At 44.0% G+C, this 24736-nt stretch overlaps 1 protein-coding gene across 8 annotated transcripts in view; it reads right to left on the bottom strand.

Moving 5' to 3' along the window:
* TANGO2 (transport and golgi organization 2 homolog) overlaps window positions 1-24736 on the bottom strand; it is an 87186-nt gene that overhangs the window by 33062 nt on the left and 29388 nt on the right. For 3 of the 8 annotated variants that reach the window (XR_012641990.1, XR_012641991.1, XM_074972539.1), the window contains exons 1-5: window positions 15763-16108; window positions 15193-15340; window positions 13510-13598; window positions 9970-10089; window positions 9051-9165 (exon numbers count right to left, since the gene is read on the bottom strand). Coding sequence is in view for 6 of the 8 variants with exons in the window: in XM_074972539.1 (XP_074828640.1) it covers window positions 9051-9165; window positions 9970-10089; window positions 13510-13598; window positions 15193-15340; window positions 15763-16009 (719 nt within the window). In the remaining 2 variants the exon portion in view is untranslated. Of the gene's footprint in view, window positions 1-9050; window positions 9166-9969; window positions 10090-13509; window positions 13599-15192; window positions 15341-15762; window positions 16109-24736 lie in introns of those variants that run through there. The other 5 variants (XM_074972540.1, XM_074972541.1, XM_074972543.1 and 2 more) reach the window with 3 other exon arrangements.

The raw sequence follows: 24736 nt of genomic DNA, 5'->3' as shown, positions 1-24736 counted from the left end.
TACATCTTTCTGGGAGATATATGTGTCTCTTATTCACGGAAGTCTGACCCAAAACACAAAAACAAATCGTCTTACGGAGCTGACAGTTACCTACTGATCTAGTGTAATTCTTTGTATTTTTTACTCCTATTGCTAACATTAGTTGAAGATTAACATCGTTTGGAAAGCAATGTGATTATGCTAATAGATAAATGCTTCCATAAGTATAATGTATATACACAATAGAACCGACAGTTATTTTAAGGCTTTTCTTGGTCAATTTGAATCTCATTTTAGGTGTCTGTTAACAAACAAGAAGTTACCCATGGTATCCTTTCTGATCTCTTTTCAGCTATAGATGTTGTATAACCTCATTTACAGAGGTACTGTACATCCAACATCAGATTGCTGAGTAATCACAAATTTCTTAGAAAAAAATTTTAAAATAAAAAGAATAAAAAGAATCAAGGACTGTAGTGTTTAAAACTGCTATCTAGTTAGGGGTTATGTAGTAAGGCAGACTTGCAAAAATTCTACTACTTCACTTGTCCAGAGCAAGTTATTATATTTGGTGGGTGCAAAGTGTGTTTTCCCCCTCCATTCATCATGGTAAAAGGTAGGGAAGTAGTTTTTGAACCGATCCTGGTAAAATTTTCCTGAGAGTCGTGCAAAGGTATAGTAAGCCTATGGCAGCTGGCTCTTAACTCATCTGAAGTTTCTTTTTGACATTTGCAATTTTTGCTAGCAGGGTTCCTCAGGAGCCAAAGAATGTGCAACAGCTTTTGATATTAGGGGGAAGGGGGGGGGGGCTGCCTTTTCACTTTCTTTACCCTATTGGAAGATTATGGCATTTTGTTGTTATTTTCCAAGATTATGGCATTTTGTTGTTATAAATATCACTAGTGGACTGGCAAAGAATGAACAATGCAGTCAGAATCCCTGCCTCCAGCACCCACCCTAAATAACTAAGCACACCACCTTTGCAACATGGGTGATCTTTGATTCTGTCAGCAATAGCTGAAGTCTATCCTGAACATTAAACCTTCTCACTCTATTGCCAAGTAGTATACAGACAATGACTTACAGCCTCTGATTCAATATGCATTTTGCATTTAAAGTCTCGCTACTCGTAGCTCCCAAGTATAGCCATTTAACAAAGCAGATTTTTCATCAAGCATTTCTTCTGTAACCTTTGATGCTGCAGATCCAGCACAAGCCTGCAACTCATTAAATCAACAAAGTAAATCCTGCACATGGAGCTTCCCCTGGGGTTATTTCTTTTACACCAGAGAAGCAGGTTACCAGAGAAGTAGATTGAATCAAGGAATGGGCCACCCAAATACCCCAAGAGAATGTGCTTCAATATGGAAATAAAACACCATCTGACCACACACCCCTAAGTTGTCACCTACCATCCCACGCTGGAAACCAGATGGGGTCTCAAACAGCTACAATGCATGCTCGATTGGGACCACATCTTGACAGAAATCTTTCCTGAATCCCCTCTTCAAGCCTTCAAACAAGAACCCCCCGAACCTCATCATGAGAAGCAAGCTCCCCACAGACCAGGACACACCAACTCAAAGTGGCCCAGATCCTGCCAGAACAACAGATGCAAAATCTGTAGACATAACACCATACACAACACTCCTTTCCAAGATCCAAAGGTCCTACACTTGCCTAATCACAACATGCGGTGTACCTCATCCAGTGCATTAAATGCCACAAGAACTATGTAGGTGAAACAAAATCACTATCAGTGTTCCCTTTAATTTTTTATATCCATGTGCGGAATGAATTTTGTTATGTGCACCAATATGGAGGTGATGTATGGCAGGGTGGGGCTGAGGGGTTTGAGTGTGGGAGGGGGCTCGGGGCTGAGGTTTGGGGTGGGGGGGGAGGGCTCTGGCTGGGGGTGCAGGCTCTGGGATGGGGCTAGGGATGAGGGGATTGGGGTGTAAGAGTGGGCTCAGGCCGAGGGGAGGGGATTGGAATGTAGGGGGTGAGGGCTACAGCTGGGAATGAAGGCTCTGGGGTGGGGCCGGGGATGACGGGTTCGAGGTAGAGGAGGGGGCTCAGAGTTGGGGTGCAGTGGGGTGAGGGCTCTGGCTGGGGTGCGGGCTCTGGGGTGGGGCCAAAGATGAGGGGTTTGGGGTGCAGGATGCCCCGGGGAGAAAGGACTCCCACTAGCCCTGACTAGCCCTCTCTGGCTGCAGCAGCTTGGAATGGGGGAGGGGACGCACCTTTCCCAGGCCATGGCAGCTCCAGTGGGGTGGGGCTGGGCTGGGGAAATAGTACCGCTGCCGCAGCCTGCGGTCACATGCGGCTCCCCTCCCCACAGCCCCTCCAGCCCAGCGAAGTTATTGGGAAGGGGCCACCCCTGGCACAGGCTGCCCCCCACACCACTGCAGGCACCTCCAGCTTCATGGGCTGCTGGCCAAATGGGCAACTTTGCAGAGGGGGGGCTCTGCCTTCCGCTCCCTGAGCCCATGGGGGAGGTACTCGCGGGTGGGTTTGAGCTCCCCAGTCCCCATGGGAGGGGTAAAACCACCCTCAGCTGCATCAGCCACTGGAATTCGCCCCCCGCTGAGCTCCGTGCATGGACACATGTCCCACAGGCGGGATCAGCCTTTGCCTCCCCGAGCCCACCAGCTGGCTTCCAAGGCTGGGCAAGCTCAGGGGTGGGCCCAGTGGGATGGGGGGCCCGGGGCAGCATGGCACTCCATCCCGTGGGATGCAGCGGAGTGGCGCTCAGGCACCTGCCACTAATTCACCGTCGCTTGTTAAACTCACCAGATGACTTTGCTGCAGCACAATGAACAGGGGGCGCCGCTGCTTGGCTCAGGGTTTTAATTCCTCTCCACTGCATGTAACCTGACCACCACCACCACCACCGCCCCTGGCAGTTCCAGCTGGGCCGGGGGAGAGACGCCTCTCCCCGCTTCAACAGGGCTGGGCTGGGCGAGGGGCACCTCTCCCCGCCTGCACGGCCCGTGATAACCTGCTGTGCAGCCGTGCAACTTAGAGGGAACTTTGATCACTGTGCTCTCATATGAGCTCACACTGAGAAAAAAAAATAAAAATCAAAGTGATCACTCTATATCTGACCTCTCAGTCCTCATCCTTAAAAGAAACCTGCACAACATGTTCAAAAAACAAGCCTGGGAGGTTAAATTCATAACTTTGCTAAACACTAAAAATCAAGGACTGAATACAGACACTGGATTAATGGTTTATTACAACAATCTATAATCCACTAACCCCACCACCATCTTTCTTCCCCACTTTCCCCTCTATGACTGGAAAGTTGTTAACTGGTCATGTCACATTCAATGGCCTCTTGAAATATGAGAAGTCTGTTATTCACTCAGCTCTGTCTGGAAGTACAATTCAGAAGGCTGTCACGACAGTCTGTAATTGGAGAGTCTTTCATAACCTGTCAGTATTCTTGGGGTAAACTAGCAACAGATTTAATAAAGCCAGCTACTCTAGTTGAAAGCTAACCAGATGGGTGAGGGAGGGTGGAGGAAGAAAGAGGTCAGCAACTCTAAATACAGTAGAGCTAAACAAAGCAATTCAAACTAAAGGGTGAGGAAGCCCCAGTGTGGAATAATGAACTTCGCAGAGCAGAGCGCACCAATGGTGGAAGGAGCACACACTATAAGTATCCAACTTGGTTTCTGAATCGGGCTGGTTAGTGTGTGTTCAGAGAACAATATATGCATTCTCTCAGCCACAACAAATCAGTTCACTAGTTTCAGCTTTAGTAAACAGCAATCTACTTTTGCTGTGGATTTACAGTTTCCCTGATTTGCAGGTTTACAAAGTCCTTCTTTATACCAATCAACATGGTGGAGTCCAAATAATGGTTGGAGTGGGGGGGCATCAAACTTGTCAAAAACTGACTCCTTGATAAAGATACTGAGTCTCCCAGTTTTTGTTTTTATTAATTAGATCATTCAAATTACTGCTTGACGATGCTTGTTAGAGTTCAGCTGAACATACCAGCAGACTTTCAAAACACCGTCTCCTCTCACTCCAGGTGAGCTTGGGGGCTATTTGGTCCTTCACCTATTCCCTGGAGCAGTGATGTGGGGGACTGGTCTGGTGTTCACGCATATCTCTGAAGTGCTCACTTTATCTTTCTGCTGTTGCAGTTCTTAGAGCCAGGTTAGTTATCCCTAAGCAGGAGCAGCAAGCACTGAAAGACTATTGGTATCTTCACAGCTGGAGCGTGTCTGCCTTGATAAAACATGTTTCTCCTTTTAAACTTCAATCAGCTAAAAAGAGTTCCATTTTCCCTCCCTACCTTATCACAGCAGTTTCCAAAATGAAAATAAACAGCCAAAACTGGCAAGAAGCTATGGTTTTGTGTACCTAAAGACCTTTCAAGTGTTTTATTCCTAGTCCTTTATCTAAAAATTTTTTGGGGGAAAAGTGAGTGATGGTGACTGGATTATGACCAATTGAGGTCACTTCAGTAGAGGGAACAATAATTGTAACAGTGTCACATTTGTTGACAGGATTCTAGAAAGGTATAATGAACTTAATTCCAGCACCCTCTTCTCCAAATGAGAGTGATTTTCCGAACTTGTGCAGAAAGGATAGTTGCGGGAGGAGGATTCTGGTCTGTAGGTGGTGGGAAGTTTGGGGAATACAGTGCTGGAGGGCCGGCCATCCCTACTGGGAAAGGATTACAGTTCTGGTGCATTGTCTGTGATGTACAGTGAGTCTAGAAACAAGGACCACACTTGAACGGAGTAGAGGATATGTACTATTAGATGCCTTAAACTTTTATAGCCTCTCTCTTGTGATAAGCATATAAAGTACACGTACACATTATGTATCAGTTAAGGTTGTCTGTACGTAACATATAGCACCACCTATGGTTAAGCTTGATCAATGCTTATAAGACCCTGTTTTCAGTTGCTTAAAACTTGGCCAAACTGACCATTTAGGCTGAAACGTTCCATGCCAGGTACCTGCCTCAGGTTAGTTCGAGAAATTTCAGTGATAACGGTTCATCCATTTCTCAGAAAGAGATCAGGAAAAATATGTTTTGTCCAGGTTAAAAATTATTCTCACAATCATTTCCATTAAGTTCTAAAGATTCAATGATTTGGAACAGGGACTTGAAATTGGGTAAGGGGTCATCCTCATGTCAGCAATGTGCTTGCTGCAGTTCATGAGAATCCATCCAAATTTGGCCAAGTCATAAGGCTCTGAAAAAAATCTCAGTTTGCACATATTCAGTAGAGGTTAAGCAGCTTCTGGCAAATAAATTCTCTCAAGATTCTATCTCTTCACAGCTCAATTGAACTGTGCATGTATCATCCCCTGGAGTAAATGAGCATGCTGCATCCTAGGGCTGCCCAGGCTTCTCCTGCAATTACTCCTCCTGCTATTGACTACTGCAGTGCTGGGGAATTGAGAAGAGAGTCTCTCCTGTGCTCTCAATGTTCCCACAGCTGGTATCTAGGCACTATGGAGGAAGAGGAAGTAATCACACTCTAATGCAGAGGAAATTTGAGAAATAGGGGGCAAGAAGCCAGGATGGGGCAGATAGGGCAGGGATGCAGGTCCATAAGGATCTATAACCACTAGAGAACACTACCCTAGAGACCCTGAAATTAAACCCAGGAGTTTTGTCTCTACATTATTCTGCATCCTCAAATAGCTGTGAAACTCACTGGCAAAGATATAACATCCTTTCTCCCACCCCACCCCCCAAGTGACAAGTCCACACAGAGGATAAACAGACTACCAATGCCACTCTGTTAGCTCAAGTCTGTTAGCAGAAGTCTGTGCTGCGGATCTGAAGGTCCAAACCCTGATAACCCAAGCTGGGGATCAATGTGGTTCCAACTAGATGTAATGTTTGTTTTCAAATTTTTGTTTAAACACACACAGATAGGAAATTACATCCAAAACCACTATGGTAATAGAACATTAAGGTTGCAAAGACAAGCACTGACCTTAGAAAATTCTTGTTCAACCTTAATCCAGCCCCCTTGTGGGTACACATTATGATTCAGTCTTTAAATACATTCTCACATATGACCCCTGCCTTATTCAGTGGATGGGAAGTTATTTGGTACTTCTTTTTATCCTCTACTTTCAATGTGGTCCAATACCAACACACATACTCCATTACACTCCTAAAGAAAAGTACTGATCACCAGTACAAAATGTTTCCATTTTACTATTATTTATTATCCTCAAAGGGCAGAATTGATCCAACTTTTCTTACTAGATATCTATAAGGAGAAAGACCGTTTAATTGCATTAAAAAACCAAAAAGCAAAAACACAACCAAACGCCAACACACAGAGAATTTTAACAGTTTCCCAATAAAGTATTAATTCTATTGTTTTCCCATTTTGTCATCGTATAGGGATACTGCTAATTCTATTAAGAACTGCTGAAATCGCAGTCACACTTGTTCTCTGCCTGGGTATTAACTCCACTTTCTCTCAGCAATATACACGGATAATAGGTATGAAATAATTCATATTCTTGTGAGTGCTAAACAACAATCTGAGATGACATATGAACTCTGTCTCAGTTCGGATTCTCCTCTGATCGCTGACAGTTCTTGTTTGATTCCTGCAATGCATGTCTTAAGGTAGCTTACTATTCAAACGATATTCAAGTCCTCATTACAATCCTCATTCCCCTCTTATTCGAATTCTCCCTGTTCACCTTGTTGGATCATATTAAAGAAGTTCTGTATTAAAATCACAAATGAGTTTGATTCCCCATAGTTTAAATTCCAGGGTATTACTAATTAAGAGGTCTCTTGGTTTTTGGTACTGTTTCTCTCCCTCTGTATGTGAAACTTGCAAGCTGCTAATTGCGTTAGTACATTCTAAGACAGAGTCTGTTCTCAAAGCAATTCACAGAGAGAGACTCAAAGCAATACTCTAACAACAGACACAGCACCCAGAGACTCCCCGCCCTTTTGTTGTATTAACAACTGTGATTAAAATAGAGATAGAGGATGGATGTGGATGGATGCTTGGTGTGGATAAGAACTGAATGATCAGGGAGGTGCCAGCCTAAGAATCCAGTGTCCATCGGCTGAAGAAGGCGTCAAGTGGAAATAACCAGAGGACCCCGGAGGGCAGACTGGAATCCACCCAACAGCCTCAAGAATGGGAGAACCAAAGAACAAGATAACATCTAGCAGCACGGAGCCGTCAGGAATGTGCTATCTGCTGATTGATTCAGCAACAGCATGATGAAGCAATTCCCATAGACTGGCATAGGAAGAAATTCCTATAAAAATAGACTCTTAAAAAGTGAGAACTTTGGGGTCTGATTCTGCAAACCAACTTCCAGGAGCATCAGATGAGCATCTGACAAGGCCCTGCTCCCTCCTCATGTCCAGGCCACCTGGCCAGTGGCTTGGCATGAGCAACTCTAAGGCTGGTAACTATGATGACAACCTTGCAGAACCTCTGTGTGTGTGTGTGTGTGAATGTGTGAATAAATATGAGATTGAATGGAATGTTATAGCTATAACTAACTGCTTACTATAATAACAACCTTGCAGAACCTGTGTGTGTGTGTGTGTGTGTGTTTGTATGAATGAATGAGTGAATAAAGATGAGATTGAATGGAATGTTACAGCTGTAACTAACTGCTTACTATGATTCTTTCTGTATTCACAATAAATGTGGTATTTTGCCTTTTTCCCTTTAATAAGATCCTGCTGGTTTTTAATTTATTGGTACAACATTACCTGACCTGGTGACCAATGTGAACAGCTTTCAACTTTTTCTTTCAGTTGTAAAGTAATTCCCATTACATCTCCCGCCTCCATTTATCTTCATCCTTTCATCTCATTCTTGAACTTTATTCAATATCTCCAGCAGTTCTAAAATCTTATCCCATCATCTAGCCCTTAATTCCCAAAAGCACTTCCTTGAAAGGTTGTAGAAGCGTTAGCCATTTAATCAGTCACATCTTCAGATACTCAGGGCTCGTGTATACTGCTCTGCAGTTCAGACTATGGGGGTGACACTAGCATTGTGCATCAAAGTGGTGTGCTGTAACTCCCGTGTGTGGATGCTGCAGATGTGAAATAAAAGGTTCCTAGTTTGCATTAATAGAGTCCTTTTCAAACAGGACTACATTAATGAAAATTAGCAACCATTTAGTTCACACCTGCAGCATCCACATGGGGGAGTTGTAGCACACCATTCTGGTGTGCACTTCTAGTCACACCCTGGTAGTCTGAACTGCGGGGCAATGTAGACAAGATCTTAGCGTCTAATCATTGGCTTTTGCAGTTTGTGTTTTTCCCTACTCATCTCATTTAATTGATACTGCCAGACTCCATCAAATATACTTTGCTGCGTTGATCAAGTTTCCAGGTTCTGAACACTGTTCCTCATCACTCCATTGCCCCTGTCACACTGATTTCCTTCTGGGTTCTTCTTTGGTTTCAGTGCTAAAAATCTTACTCCTGATCTCTCAGCTAAATTACTGTAGCTCACTAATCAAATCTTGATGTTACGCTCCAGTAGCTGTCAGCGTATTGTTTACAGTAATGGTGTCTGTACTGTTAGGACAACGTTTTGTATTTGACTGGGTTTTTATTCCTGGGTCTTTATTAGCTTTGTTAAGTCAGGAGATGGACAGTATTTGTTGACATTAAATTGGCAAGCCAAATCCTGAATCAGAATTTTTGTAGTTGTCCAGAAGTCTGGCAGTCAAAAAATGTATCACAAAATAAGGGTGGAAGAATTTTGGAGATATTTCAATGGAAAGATTTCCTATCTTCAAGAAATGCTGAGAGACGCACTACAAGAAACTACTAGATAATGAGACAGCCCTCTGGTTTCTGGAAGAAACAAAAACAAAAAGAGAACTGTAGAAAGTACATGAAATGGAGTAATATTCAGAACTTTGAATACCCATGCCTGTTAGTAAAAGCACAAGAGCTATAGCTTTTGCTTGTGACAAGTCACAATACTGTGATAATTTGTGCTAATAATTCTATGCACTTCATTCCTTTCTTGTTTCTCCCTCTTCACCTTTTGATCTGTAAAGTTTTATAGACTTACCTCAAGTCAGCTGCTATTAAATTAAATCCATTGTAAAGGTGTCCTTCTAATGAAACTTTCTTCAAGTAAGAGAAGCTGTCCAGATCTGTAGTCAAGAAGTTTCTTACAAGTGCACCTAAGAAGAGGAGGAAGGATTTAGAGTTAGTTAGAATCACTTGCATATGAAAAGTGAGGATAGCTAATCTGGCAAATTCAGTCAAACAAGCAGAAAACATAAGGCTTAGGATTCCTGTTATTGGTGAGGGGCAAAATATGGAAATTAGGGTTTTCTATAGTGTTCACATTAAACCAATATAGCAATGATGACACTTATTTTTACTATGAGGAAGAACTCCCAATTCTAGCTCAACTGCATTGGATTTATGTTTGCGGAGCCTTGTGTATTAGATGTTCTTTCCCATTACCACTCTCCTCAGTCTTTTATTTCATTTCCCCTACATGTTCCTTGTAGCCCTGGCTTGGTATACATCTAATGAGGCTGGTTTATTTGATCTATTTAATGTCATATTTTTCCACTGCAGGACCTCATGACCCTGAGTTTACAAGCAGACCTACTTTTTTTACTATAAAAATATAATGAGAAAAAGTCTCCTAAAAAAGAAAAATGGACATTTTCCCATTTCATATTATGTTCTGCTCACGAAAGTGTCCTAGGAATACATCAATCTAAAACAAAGAGCTCAACCACAAGAAGTTTCAAGTAAGAGCTTATTACATATTCAAAAAACTCTTCAGAGGCGGCGGACAGGGTGTACAAAAAAAAGGTTTCTACAAGCCTTGTTAATAGCTACTAGTATCACCTCATCGGATGAGAAAGGGGGTTAAAACAGCACTTAGTTAAGGTTGTAACAAACATTCCGTTATATAGTCTTCATGCTTTATTCACTCATATTTTCATTTCCTCATTCTGACTCCATACCTCTTCCCTTTGCATTTTTATCAATCTTTGGCTGCAAGTAGTTTGTCAAGGCAGCCATCTTGCCTTTCTTACTGATTCCAAGCCACGTCCCGCCTTCTTTTCCTTCCTCCATATCCAAACCTAGAGCAAATAGTGACATAAACAGAAATAAGACAGATTCACTACTTTGCTGCTTTATCTCATTTCAAAAGCCTTAAATCACAGTTCCTTACTAAAAAGTGAGTTTAGCTAGGGCTGGATAGATGCCTAGAGTCCCAAGGGTTTGTGTTTGTTTGGAAAGTAACAATGAAATTTTAAAACTAAAAATCAGTATTTTACAATTGTGCAATATTCACCATTTAATAAAATCTCAGTGATCACAGGAAAAAAAAAAGTCAGTAAATTAACCTAAACCAAGATTTAAAAAATTTAGACTGTGTTAAAAGGAATATAACTGGATTATGTAGAGCTAGAATATCTGTTAATTCAAATGCAAATCTCAGGGAAGGATTAGCTTGTTGGAAGCACAGGGGCTTTTGGGGGGTTCTGGGTGCAACGGTAATGCCTGCAGGGAGGGTCCAGGTGAAGGTGGTTAGGGCTCAGCGGGGAGGAGGAAGGCTGGGTATGGAGGAATAGAGCTTGGTAGGGGGTCTGGGTGTGGGGGACTCAATGGGGGGGTCCAGATGCTGGAGAAGTGGGGCTCAGTCGGGTGAGGATCCAGGTGAAGCTCGTTGGGGCTCAGTGGGGTGGGGATCTGTTGAGGTGGTCCAGGTGCAAGGGGAATGGGGCTCAGTAAGGGGAAGGGGGTTCTGAGTGCGGGGGGTGAGGCTTGGTGGGAGGGTCTGGGTTTGAGGGGGGTCTGTATGCTCGGGGGTTGGGTGGATGGGGGAGCAGCTCCCTTTGCAGAGATCTCTCTCCCTGCAGCTGAGGAGCGATGGGTGCAGAAAGCCAGGGAGGAGGAGAATAGGGTTTGCAGAGCTTCCTACAGCTGGGGGAGAAATCTGGGGGTGGATCTGACCCAGCCCCGGATGCCATGCAGGGGAAGAGAAGTCCTGTCCTCCCCAGCCCAGCTGGGACAAGCAGCTGAGCCTGGTGCAGGGTAGGAGTCACCAGCCGGGTCTTCCCCAAGCCACCTGCTACCCCACAGTGATTTACCTCTCTGCTGGATGCCCTGGGCACCTCAAACATACTGCTGGGGAGGGTCACAAGACCACTCTTGTGGCTTCCCTTTGCTTCCCCATCAGAAAGTAATTTTTCTGCCCAGATGGGCATGCTCATGGGGTGACTCAGAAAATGACAAGGCAGAGCTGCTAGAGCATAGCTTTCTGAAGCACTGTAGCAAAGCTCTGCCCTAAATTTCAGGTGCTGGAGTGACACACTGGACTGCTACACCCCAGCTCAGATTTGGGTGGGCCTGGGTGCTAACTGGGTGGGCTGTGGCCCACCCATGGCTATGCCCTTGGCATGTAATAATTTTCTTTATGTCGAATCTGCACACAAGGCATTACTGCCACTTTACACTACAGTTGCCAGGCATCCGTTTTTTGACCGGAACGCCTAGTCTAAAAGGGACCTGGCAGCTTCAGTCAGCACTGCTGACTGCACAGCGGGGGCCCGGGGCTAAGGCAGGCTCCCTACCTGCCCTGGCTCCGTGCGGCTCCCAGAAGTGGCTGGCAAGTCCCTGCAGCCCTTAGGCACTGGGGTGGCCAGGGACTGGGAGGCTCTGTGCATTGTCCCTGGCCCGAGTACCGACTCCGCAGCTCCCACTGGCCAGGAACTGCGACCAATGGGAGCTGTTGGGAGAGGAGTCTGCAGGCGCAAAGGCACCTAGCCACCCATGTGCCTAGAGGCTGCAAGGATCTGGTGGCCACTTCCTCGGAGCCGCGGTAAACGCCGGTGGGATCCTGCACCCTAACCCCCTGGCCCAACCTGGAACCCCCTCCTGTACCCCAAGCCCCTCATCCCCAGCCCCACCCCAGAGCCTGCACCCCCCACCCAGAGCCCATACCCCCTCCCGCATTCCAACCCCCTGTCCCAGCCCAGTGAAAGTGAGTGAGGATGGGGGAGATGGAGCGAGTGGGGGATGGGGCCTCAGAGAAGGGGCAGGGCAGGGGTGTTTGGTTGTGTGTGATTAGAAAGCTGGCAACCCTACACTCCACTCCACTCAAATTGTAAGAAGAGTAAAGAATGAATATCAGCCATCATAGCTATGATGGACAATGCTTGTAAGTTATGGTACAGCAGTACACAACAAGCAGCAATGTTTTAAGTGTCAAGAATGATCATCAATAGTAAGTGACAACAGGCAAGAATGAATTGGATATATTTACTTTTTTGCCTTGCTACTTTCATTTGAAAGAAGTGAATTATTAATTCAAACAGTATACTAATCAGATTTGCACAGCTAAAGCCCCTTGCAGTGAATTGCCACAAACACCAGCCAGGGAAGAGGGTGAAGAATATACAATAAGAGTAAAACATCAAAAATGGATTTTATTATCTATTACACTTTGCTGCAGGCTAGTATTCACTTAATGTTATGATTTCAACATTTAAGTATTTGTTCCTCCCCTTTGGCCGCTGTGTAACAAAGGAGGCAGCATCCAGAGTGTCTGGCAGGAATTGTGGAATGTCAGCCAGAATTTCAGAAAGCGAGGAAGCTGTAGTGCAGTGGGAGTAATTTATCCTCACAGACCTCTCTGCCAATGACACCACCACATAACATCAATGAAAATTCTGTGCGGAGTCAGAATGTTCTATTTAAACAACGCTGTCTACTTGAGCCTCACATTTTTATTTCGGAGACTATGGAGATGTCATCCAATTGCAACTGTATTTAAAGATAGATTCTCTATAAAAAACCGGGTTACTCTACAGCCTAACAACAACAGCCAGGCAGAAAGCTCATAAACCAAAACAACTTTGGTCATTCATCAAAAAATTTCAAACCGATATGAAATTAGCCATACATTTTTAAAATTTCATTTCCTTTTAACAATTTTTAAGTCACTGACTACTATTCAGTAATTCCATTTTCCAGAGAGTTATTCAGGGTACTAAATAACTAATTATGTTAGATGGTATAATGCATTTTCACTACACTGCTTGAACTGTGGCTTTTGGAGAACATATGATGAAGAAGAGTGACGGACATTCAAGGAAGTTTTTTTGTAGTCAACTAAATGCAACACAACTCAGTGGACTTTATATAAAATGTGACCATGAGTTGTCACAGCTGATTTACAAATTGTTGTCAAAGTATCCATTGCATAGGTTTACTGCAGCTCTGAATCACTTCATTCCAGAGTTCAGGTTTACAAACCACCCACTGAAGTTCTTAAGAAGTTACAGTACAGATTAAAGAAAACATACAAGACAGCAATACAACTAAGGCCCATTCCTTTTTCAAGGCCATAAACTGGTTTTCAACCATCACATGTGAAGACAGGTTCTTATAACCTTTGAATGTTCTTGTATTTCTAACAATGTTTTTGTAGATTTGCAAACAAAAGTACATGGGGAGAGAGATTCGAGACAAGATTCCATTAAAAAGTTACATACCACTAAGGATTTCATTGCTGCTATCCCAAAAGTCTGCTGATTTTGATGGTCTGTTGTAAAATTCATCCCTATTAGCTGCTAGGATAAGCCTGTAGGACAAGAGGAAGACTATGAATTTCAGATAGTGCACAGATCAAGTATGCAAGACTTGTAATTTTTTGTTCCCCCCCGCAAAAAACAGTACATTTTTGTAACTGGAGGAGCTGATCACAAAGGTATCTTTCTTCAAAGACGACGTAAAATACAGATCCTCCAATAATGAATTTAACACTCTACACAGAATTTCTCAGATAAAATTTAAATTAGCATGATCCCCAAAAACAGAACCAAAGTTGCTGAACTTCTGAGGAAAATCACATTTCCATTTAAAGATTTTGTACTCAGTTTGGAGTGGGGAAATCTACTGTGGGGGCTGCTGTGCTGCAAGTAGCCAACAGAATTATTGACTAGCTGCTATCAAGGGTAGTGACTTTGGGAAATGTGCAGACCATTGTGGATGGCTTTAATGCACTCGGGTTCTCTAACTGCGGCGGGGTGATAGACGGAACGAATATCCCTACCTTGTCCCTGGAACACCAGGGCGGCCAGTACATAAACCGTAAAGGGTACTTTTCAATGGTGCTGCAAGCACTGGTGGATCATAAGGGACGTTTCACCGACATCAACGTGGGATGGCTGGGAAAGGTGCATGACGCTCGCATCTTCAGGAACTCTGGTCTGTTTGAACAGCTGCAGGAAGGAACTTACTTCCCAGACTAGAAAATTACTGTTGGGGATGTTGAAATGCCTATAGTTATCCTCGGGGACCCAGCCAACCCCTTAATGCCATGGCTCATGAAGCCGTACACAGGCACCCTGGACAGCAGTAAGGAGCAGTTCACCTATAGACTGAGCAAGTGCAGAATGGTGGTAGAATGTACGTTTGGACGTTTGAAAGTGCGCTGGTGCAGTTTACTGACTCGGTTAGATCTCAGCACAACCAATATTCCAATTGTAATTGCTGCTTGTTGCGTACTCCACAATATCTGAGAGAGTAAGGGGGAGACGTTTATGGCGGGGTGGGAGGTTGAGGCAACTCGCCTTGCGGCCAGTTTTGCCCAGCCAGACAACAGGGCGATTAGAAGAGTGCAGCAGGGAGCGCTGCACATCAGAGAAGCTTTGAAAGCCAGTTTCATGACTGGCCAGGGTACGGTGTGAGAGTTCTGTTAGTTTCTCTTAAAGTTACCTGCCCCCTATATATATGAAAAGGAAATAAAGTCACAATTGTTTAAAAATCATTCTTTATTATCAAAACATTGAGAGAAATCAGAAGCTAGACGGGGGAGGGGGAGGGAAGGACAAGTCCAGAAACCAAATCAAAACTTAGGATATGCCAGCTTTCTGCTGCTCGTACAATCTTCTGGGGTTGACTGTGTGGGTCCCTGTAGCCTCCCCCCACCCAGTGTTCTTGGGCGTCTGGGTGAGGAGGCTATGGAACTTGGGGAGGAGGGACAGCAGTTATTCAGGGACTGCAGCGGCAGTCCGTGGTCTTGCTGCCTTTCCCCCATTAGAGCCACCATACAGCGGAGCATGTCAGTTTGCTCCCCCATGAGCTTGACCATAGCATTGTGCCTGCTCTCATCGCGCACGTCCCTCCTCTCTTTGTATTCATGTAACACTTTACATGACTCTGCAATTGTTTACCTCCACACATTCAACTGGGCCCTATCAGTGCGGGAGGACTGCATGAGCTTGGCAAACATGTCGTCCCGAGTTCGTTTTTTCCACCTTCTAATCTGGACCAGCCTCTGGGACGGAGTAGATAGGGGCCGCATTGAAACGTTTGCGCCTGCTGCAGGAGGAGAAAAAGGGAGGGCAGTATTTTAAAAGATACATTTTAGAGAACAAAGGGGACACTTTCTCAGTGAAACAGGCAATTCATAGTACACAGCACATGTTCTTTCTGTACAAGGTCTCATTCTGACTCTTATACTTAAGTGCCTGCCACTTTGGTGTGAGTAAGCCATCACATGCAGCCAGGCAACAGAATTCAGCTTGCAGGCAGTGGCCAGGCAACAGAATTCAGCTTGCAGGCAGTCTGCGGGCTCTCTGGGATGATCACTTCACACAACACTCTCCCCTGCCCATACACATCCACCCACCGCGGGGCTCCGATGAGGCTCTCAGCAGCGATGAGCCCTTTAAACTAAACGTGAACAGCCCAGCCGGCTGGGTTTCCCCCCACCCCGGGGCTCCGATCAAGCTCTCACTCACCAGAAGTGCCTTCTCCAGGGTCATGGTCCGGGAGCATGCTTTGGGAGTAGGGGAAGGCTATTGACTCCAGCGTTAAGAACAGTTCCTGGCTAGGGGGGAAAACAGATTCCCCACTTGCCGCCTGTGCACTGTCCTCCTCCACCTCCACCTCTTTGTCCTCCAAAAACTCATCCTCCTCGCTCCGTGCTACTCCCCCCTTGCAGGTGTCCACGGACATTGGTGGGGTAGTGGTGTCGTCACCCCGCATAATTGCATGCAGCTCACGGCAGAAGCGGCATGTATGGGGCTTCAGAGTAGCAGCTCTGTTAGTCTGTATCCACAAAAAGAACAGGAGTACTTGTGGCACCTTAGAGTAACAAATGTATTAGAGCATAAGCTTTCGTGGGCTACAGCCCATTTCATCGGATGCATAGAATGGAACATATAGTAAGAAGAAATATATATACATACAGGTAAGTTGGAAGTTGCCATACAAACTGTGAGAGGCTAATTAGTTAAGATGCGCTATTATCACCAGGAAAAAAAAAAAAAAACTTTTGTAGTGATAATCAAGATGGCCCATTTAGATAGTTGACAAGAAGGTGTGAGGAAACTTAACATGTGGAAATAGATTCAATGTGTGTAATGATCCAGCCACTCCCAGTCTCTATTCAAACCCAAGTTAATGGTATCTAGTTTGCATATTAATTCAAGCTCAGCAGTTTCTTGTTGGAGTCTGTTTTTGAAGCTTTTCTGTTGCAAAATTGCCACCCTTACATCTTTTACTGAGTGGTCAGAGAGGTTGAAGTGTTCTCCTACCGGTTTTTGAATGTTATGATTCCTGATGTCAGATTTGTGTCCATTTATTCTTTTGCGTAGAGACTGTCCGGTTTGACCAATGTACATCGCAGAGGGGCATTGCTGGCACATGATGGCATATATCACATTGGTAGATGTGCAGGTGAATGAGCCCATGATGGCATGGCTAATGTGATTAGGTCCTATGATGGTGTCACTTGAATAGATATGTGGGCACAGTTGGCATCGGGCTTTGTTGCAAGGATAGGTTCCTGGGTTAGTGTTTTTGTTGTGTGGTGTGTGGTTGCTGGAGAGTATTTGCTTCAGGTTGGGGGGCTGTCTGTAAGCAAGGACTGGTCTGTCTCCCAACATCTGTGAGAGTGAGGGATCATTTTTCAGAATAGGTTGTAAATCTTTGATGATGCGCTGGAGAGGTTTTAGTTGGGGGCTGAAGGCGACGGCTAGTGGCGTTCTGTTATTTTCTTTGTTGGGCCTGTCCTGAAGTAGGTGACTTCTGGATACTCTTCTGGCTCTGTCAATCTGTTTTTTCACTTTAGCAGGTGGGTACTGTAGTTGTAAGAATGCTTGATAGAGATCTTGTACGTGTTTGTCTGTCTGAGGGGTTGGAGCAAATGGTTTTCATCTTAGAGCTTGGCTGTGGACAATGGATCGTGTGGTGTGTCCTGGATGGAAGCTGGAAGCATGTAGGTAAGTATAGTGGTTAGTAGGTTTCCGGTATAGGGTGGTGTTTATGTGACCATTGCTTATTAGTACAGTAGCGTCCAGGAAATGGACTGCTTGTGTGGATTCGTCTAGATTGAGGTTGATGGTGGGATGGAAACTGTTGAAATCATGGTGGAATTCCTCAAGGGCTTCTTTTCCATGGGTCCAGATGATGATGTCATCCATGTAGCGCAAGTAGAGTAGGGGTGTTAGGGAACGAGAGCTGAGGAAGCGTTGTTCTAAGTCAGCCATAAAAATGTTAGCATACTGTGGGGCCATGCGGGTTCCCATAGCAGTGCCGCTGATTTGAAGGTATAAGTTGTCTCCAAATCTGAAATGGTTGTGGGTGAGGACAAAGTCACAAATGTCAGCCACCAGGTTTGCCGTGACATCATCAGGGATACTGTTCCTGATAGCTTGTAGTCCATCTTTGTGTGGAATGTTGGTGTACAGGGCTTCTACATCCATAGTGGCCAGGATGGTGTTTTCTGGAAGATCACCGATGGGTTGTAGTTTCCTCAGGAAGTCAGTGGTGTCTCGAAGAGCGCCCATTTGCCTCCCTGGCTTTTTGGTACGCTTGCCTGAGCTCCTTGATTTTTGTACGACACTGTTCTGTGTCCCTGGAGTAGCCTCTTTCCGTCATGACCCTGGAGACTTTAGCGTACGTATTTGCGTTTTTTTTTTGGAACATGAATCTGTTATGGCAGAACTGTCACCCCAACATGCAATGAGACCCAGTACCTCCCGTTCAGACCATGCTGGAGCTCGTCTGCAAATCCGGGACTGCGTGGTCTCTTGAGATAGTGGACTCTGCATGGTCACCTGTGCTGATGGTGACCAAACAGGAAATTCAAAAGTTCCCGGGGCTTTTACTGCCTGGCTAGTGCATCGGAGTTCAGAGTGTTGTCCAGAGTGGTCACAAGGGAGCATTCTGGGATAGCTCCTGGAGGTCAATATCGTCGAATTGCATCCACAGTACCTGTAACCCGGAACCGTGATCTCAATTTTAGCGCTACTCCACTTGCATGGAGTACAGAAATTGGAGTAAAGAGCCCTTTAAATCGAAAAAACTGATTTGGTTGTGTGGACGGAACCAGTTTTATTTCAAGGTAACTCGGCTAATTCCGAAATAAAAGCGCGTACTGTAGACCAGGCCTTAGAGACCGTGGTAGTGGAGGATACAATGTAAGCCAAGGCTCCTATGGTCCACTGCATGCTACCATACTGAGTAAACTTGCAACCCAAGAGTTCCTGCCATTGAGCAGGAGGTAAGTCTTCCAGAAAACCAGTCAGAGGCACAACTGAAAATAAGGCAAAATAAAACCCAGTTGTCTTTTGGAGTAGGAAAGTTTAGCCTTTCCTCTCCTTGGAAGCAAGCTCTGGCGCAGAGAATTTAAAAACACATTAATGCTGGAGGCTGAATACAGCAATAATGCTGAATATGTGCATGTGTATTATGATACGTGTACTATTTTTTACCCACAGTATCCGTCCCTCATTCAGGACTCACGATAGATGGTGCTCACTCAGAGTAGCTATTGTATCCTCATTGTTCAAAGTGTTGCCCCATTCCCGATTTACTGCACACTATTCAAACCCTGCTCTGAAGACAGAATTATTAATTTACTCATGGACTATTCTACAGCACTTATCTGAGTACTTCATAAAGATTAGTTAACTAATCTTCATAGCACTCGTCTGAGGTTAAGGAGTGGTATTATCTCCGTTTTACAGATTGGGAGTTGAGGCACAGAAAGATTAATGTCAAAAGTTTCCACTAACTTTGGGTACCAAATTTGAGAAAACCAGGACCTGATTTTTCAGAGTACTTAGCATTATACTGCACTTTATGTATTCAAGAACAGATCCCAATGACTTCAGCCGCCGTTGTGAGCGCTCAGCATTTCTGCAAATCATACCCCAAGGAATCTAGCTGGACACCCAAAAAATGAGGCACACACAACTAGTGATCACCTGAGAAAAGTCTGTTTAAAGAGGCTTGCCTAGCATCACATAAGAAAACTTTGAAAGAAACAGGGATAGAATCCAGTTTTCCAGGCAGCATTCAACTGTATAACCAAGAATTTATTTATTTGCCTGAAGTCCCCTGCCTCATTAACTATACACCTTCCAACTTCTGCAACGAATGAGGCAGAGGTCTTACAGACAATGCCTCCATTATGGTGCAACTCTGATTCAACCCCAGAGCAAGTCCACCCTGTGCACTGAATGAGGCAGGTGTCCTGTGGACAAAGGAAGTAGTATATGGTCATGTAACTAAAGACGGTACATAATGCACAGGGAGTCAAATTAAGGTTACCCAGGCAACCTTAATTCTGGCATGTCTTAACTTCAGAGAGCTTGACTTTGCAACCTTAATCACGTCCTTATAATGTAGTTTGTAATATATTGTATATAAAATTTATTTAAATACAGAATGAAGAAGGAAATAGCCTCTTTGTCTTCCATTCACCTTTAAATATTCAGGGCATAGATGGGATGGTCATTCCGTCTTAGACCCATCCCAACAGTGAAAACTGAGCATCAAGATCATTTGTCTGAGTCTTACTTTACTGGTATGTGCTAATCTTTCATAGATAAGGGGAAGTGAAAGGGAAAGAGCATAGCCTTGTTTCATGCCAGCCAGGAATAGGGTGACCAGACATCCCGATATAATTGGGACTGTCCCGATATTTAGTTGTTTGTCCTGCATCCTGACCGATGTACGGTCAGGACGCCATTTGTCTCGAAATTTTGCTTCGGCAGCACTTCGGCTTTTTGGGGCGGCAAAAAACCAGGAGCGAGCCTGTGGCTGCCCCCCCATGTGTACTGATATTTTGTTCTTGTCATCTGGTCAACCTAGCCAGGAAATGTTACAAGAGGGCAGAGTTTGAGCTTCCTAGGAACAGTACAGAGAAACATTTTAATCCTTACTGAGATTTGGCCACTGCAGCAAACAAAATGCAGGAGGGCCATGGAGGCTCCATAATCAAAGGCTAGCAGGAGGTTAAGAAATACAATATGTAATTGAAAAACACTGTCAGATGAAATTCTCTGTTTATATTTGGTAATAAGCTTTTCTCACTCAGAGCTCTCAGACTGCTGTGTTGTGCTTTGCAAAATGTGTTACAGCTCTTGACATACCGTCTAAATCTAAATTATACAAGTTTAGAAAGTCAAACAAATATTGTATTAAACCATGCTGGGTTTTACTCAGGCCTAGTGAAGATATAAAGATAAGATTTTTTTTCTAGGTATGTGCACTGTCTTCTGTTTTAGGATTTATGTAGTTATAATTGGAGCTTGGAGACTTAACAGGCAAGCTCATGTGCATTTAAAATATGGCTGGACATGTAAGAAACATATGCAGTAAGGGCTTTTAAAAATAAATTTTTTAGGCCTTGTGGGAACACAAACCAGCCAAATTAAGAGACTACATAATTTTATGTCAGGCAGGGTGTGAACACAAAGCAGGTAGGATATGAAAAGTCAATATGGTTAGATTGCCTCAGAGGAATCCAGAACAAGTACTCTGGTTTTTTTAACCTTTAAAACATGACTTCTCTCAATTATTAAACCAATACACTCATGTACAATGCATTCCAATACCCACTGGATCATCCCATACTGCCATTTCATCCCCATGCTAACGGTGAAGCTCTGGAAACAAAATGAAAGTTTGTGCTTTCTGTGCACCCACATCTTTTCTGACAAAAAGCCAACATTTGCTATTGTTTAAAATCTTTGGCAGTCAGCATTGAAAGCTCAACCTATTGTCTTAATGCAACTAACTACACAAACTAAACAAGCCTCAAGAATAAAAACTGGAGTTGGCAATAAAGTTACTCCATGTCTATATTGAGAATTAGGCTATTAAGATTATCCAAACTTCCTATAAAAGTGCAAGTATGCAGATTAGCTTCACTTTAGCACTGTCGAGCTCTTCCCGATCCATAGGGCCCCTACCAAATTCATGACCATGAAAAATGCGTCACAGACCTGAAATCTTGTCTCCCCCTCTACGAAATCTGGTCTTTTGTGTGCTTTTACCCTATACTATACAGATTTCATGGGGGAGACTAGTGTTTCTCAAATTGGGGGTCCTGACCCTAAAGGGAGTTGCGGGGGGTGGGGGTGGGTCAGAAGGTTATTTTAGGGGAGGTTGCATTATTGCCACCCTTACTTCTGCGCTGCCTTCAGAGCTGGACAGCCAGAGAGTGGCAGCTGTTGGCTGGGTGCTCAGCTCTGAAGGCAACGCCCTGCCAGCAACAGCACAGAACTAAGGGAGGCAATACCATACCAGGCCATCCTTACTTCTGTGCTGCTGCTGGCGATGGCACTGCCTTCAGAGCTGGGCAGCTGGAGAGTGGCGGCTGCTGACCAAGAGCCCAGCTCTGAAGGCAGCACCGCCACCAGCAACTGTGCAGAAGTAAGGGTAGCAGTACCTTGACCCCCCCATAATAACCTTGCAAACACCCCCACCCTAAACTTCTTTTTGGGTCAGTATCCTTACAATTACAACACCATGAAATTTCAGATTCATAGAGGTGAAATAATGAATTTACAATTTTTAAAATCCTCTGACCGTGAAATTGATCAAAATGGACCCTGAATTTGGTAGGACCTTACCTATCCAATAGGATTTTTTTCTGCTACAGATAAAACAAAGTATCATCTTGGCAGTAGAACTGGTTTTGTTAAGCAGAAAAATCAATGTATAAAAAACTTCCCATGTACATACATAACGTGGGATAGGAGAGTCTTAAAAATGAAGTGTCATTGCTTACTAAAAATGAATAGTCCCTTCTTCACAGAAAGCCCTAACTGTTTAAGCATTACTTCACAATGTTCTTACCCACCTACCAAAAATGCCCACACAAGCTTACAACACTAAATGACTGCAAATAACTGCCTTCTTCATGTCAAAGCAAAGAACAGGGGGGTACAAAGGCCCAATAAGTTTAGTGTGAAAAGACAGTCAAGGAGCAGCAAATTCTTAAGTATTTTAAGGGTGATCTCAGAGACAAGTTGCTTTTTAAACCTATTATTTGTAATGTATTTGTTCATTATAAAGTAATTTCAGTGATCCACAAGAGTCCTTTATTCTGAAAGCAATTAATTCACTGGAATACAGTACAATGGATTACTAATGTTTGTAAACCATTTATCTAAGTCAGTTTTATGTTCAGTGTTGTAGCTTTAATATCAATTACCATTTGGTTTGCCAATAACATTAGCTCATTTCTCTCAGACGTAGAAAACCAAAATTATTCCTGGTTCTCCCTCCCCCACCAAAACAGAAATATTCTCTTGGCAGCTTATTGGTACTGTGTAGGTTCAGTGTATTTGCTTTTGGCTCAAAACCTTATTTACTGTGCTTATTTTAGCATTTTTTAGTCCCATAAGCAGAACTATAGGAATCTCTGGTATCTTGAAATGGACACACAGAGACAGAGGGGGGGGGGCCACATGTCCTGCAGTTACCATCTTGGTTTCCCTTCATTAAAAAAAGTCAATGGACAATTTAAAATTTCATTTTAGTTTTAAAATGTATTGAGCACTACCAAAAAGTGGCATTCTGAAAAGAATTTTCCTGAAAATCTAGAACAGATTTAGGAACGCCCTACAAGGACAAGATGTGTGCAACTAGCAGTCTGTAATTCTAAGTAAATGGCACTATAGGGAAGATGGAATGATGAGTTATTTGTTAGAGTCACGTAAGGCTCCCACTGTGGTGGTACGAACAACATATTCTGCTGAAACTCAAGCCTTTGGTAAGAAGAGTATGGACCGGGGGCCGCATCTGTCCCTTCAGACATTTTAATCCAGCCCTCAAGGTCCCACCGGGGAGCAGGGTCTGGGACTTGTCCCGCTCTGGCACTCTAGTCAGGAAGCTGGGTCGGGGCTTGCCCGGCTCCGCGTGGCTCCTGGAAGCAGCGGCACGTCCCCCCTGCGGCTCCTACACATAGGGGCAGCCAAGGGACTCTGCATGCTGCACCCACCCCAAATGCTGCCCGCACAGCTCCCATTGGCCGGGAACCACAGCCAATCAGAGCTGCAGGGGCAGCACTTGGGGTCGGGGCAGCGTGCTGAGTGGCCTGGCTGTGCCTCCGTGTAGGAGCTGGAGTGGGGACATGCCGCTGCTTCTGGGAGCTGCTTGAGGTAAGCACTGCCTAGAACCTGCACCCCGGCCCCCTCCCACACCCCAACCACCTGCCTCCCGAACCCCTTGGTCCCAGCCCGGAACACCCTCCTGCACCCCAAACCCTCATCCCCAGCCCCACCCCAGAGCCCATACCCCCGGCCAGAGCCCTCACGTCCCGTCCCCACCCCGGAGCCCCTTCCCACAACTGAACTCCTCATTTCTGGACCCACTAAAGAGCCCGCACCCCCTCCCGCATCCCAACCCCCAATTTTGTGAGCCTTCATGGCCCACCATACAATTTTCATACCCAGATGTGGCCCTTGGGCCAAAAAGTTTGCCCACCCCTGATCTAGTTCCATTTTCAAAGACACTTCACAAATATATGAAACAGAATTGGTTTCAAAATAAACCTCAAGAAGATCTCACTTGTTTGTTCTGCGTAAAAATTTACTGACATTATCTGTAACAAGTTTCCTCATAACAAGACCTCATAACATTTTAAATCCCAAACATGAGTTGCTAGTCAAGTTGTGTGTTAAAATGCTACATGAAAAGATTAAAATGGAGACAAGCTAGGAAGCGCAGAGAAATTGTAAGTTAATGCTACAGTGATGTCCTTAATCGGGTCATGACACAGTTATTTACAGTGAGCTTAGAAATCCCAGATGAAAAGCGCAAAGTATATGTATTTTCCTCTTTGAATGCCACTTAATTGCCATGATAATCCTTTGACTTTAGTGTTGCATAGTTTATTCTCTTCTGGATATTTCTATTCTATAATCTTAGCTTAGAATTTTTGTCATCTTGCTTAGATGTAAATGAACAATCTTATATATATTCATAAAAGAGTGTGTGTGCGCGTGTGTGGAGAGAGCGCGAGCGCGCTTTCAAAACTAAAAATTGGAAGCAGTGGTTTCCTGCAGCTCCAGCTAGCTTCAAAAATTCAAGACATAAAACCATGGTTTGTTGAATTTAAATGCAATTTAAAATGAAAAGTCTTAAGACTTACCAATAAAATTAAAAAACCCCCACAATATTTATAATAGAAACTAAAAGTTTAATTCAAACACTACAGAATGCTGCTAAAATTAAAACATTCATTTTGTCTCCTGTAACACAGTAATCATACAAAAAAGGAGCAATTTGAATGACCCTTATGACCAAATTATATAAATCCTAAAAATAACTCAATATTTCAACTGTGTTAAGATTATGTAACATTTTAATGTTGCAGCAGAGAGATGAAAACATGACAAATCATTCCATTAAAGCAATTTCCTGTGATATAATTCCATAATAAAAAAGATTATGTGATTATAGCTTTGAAGC

Source organism: Natator depressus, chromosome 15, assembly GCF_965152275.1.
Source record: "Natator depressus isolate rNatDep1 chromosome 15, rNatDep2.hap1, whole genome shotgun sequence".
Lineage (NCBI taxonomy): Eukaryota > Metazoa > Chordata > Testudines > Cheloniidae > Natator > Natator depressus.
The sequence above is the reverse complement of the archived record's forward strand: the minus strand, read 5'-3'. Positions and strand labels throughout refer to the sequence as shown.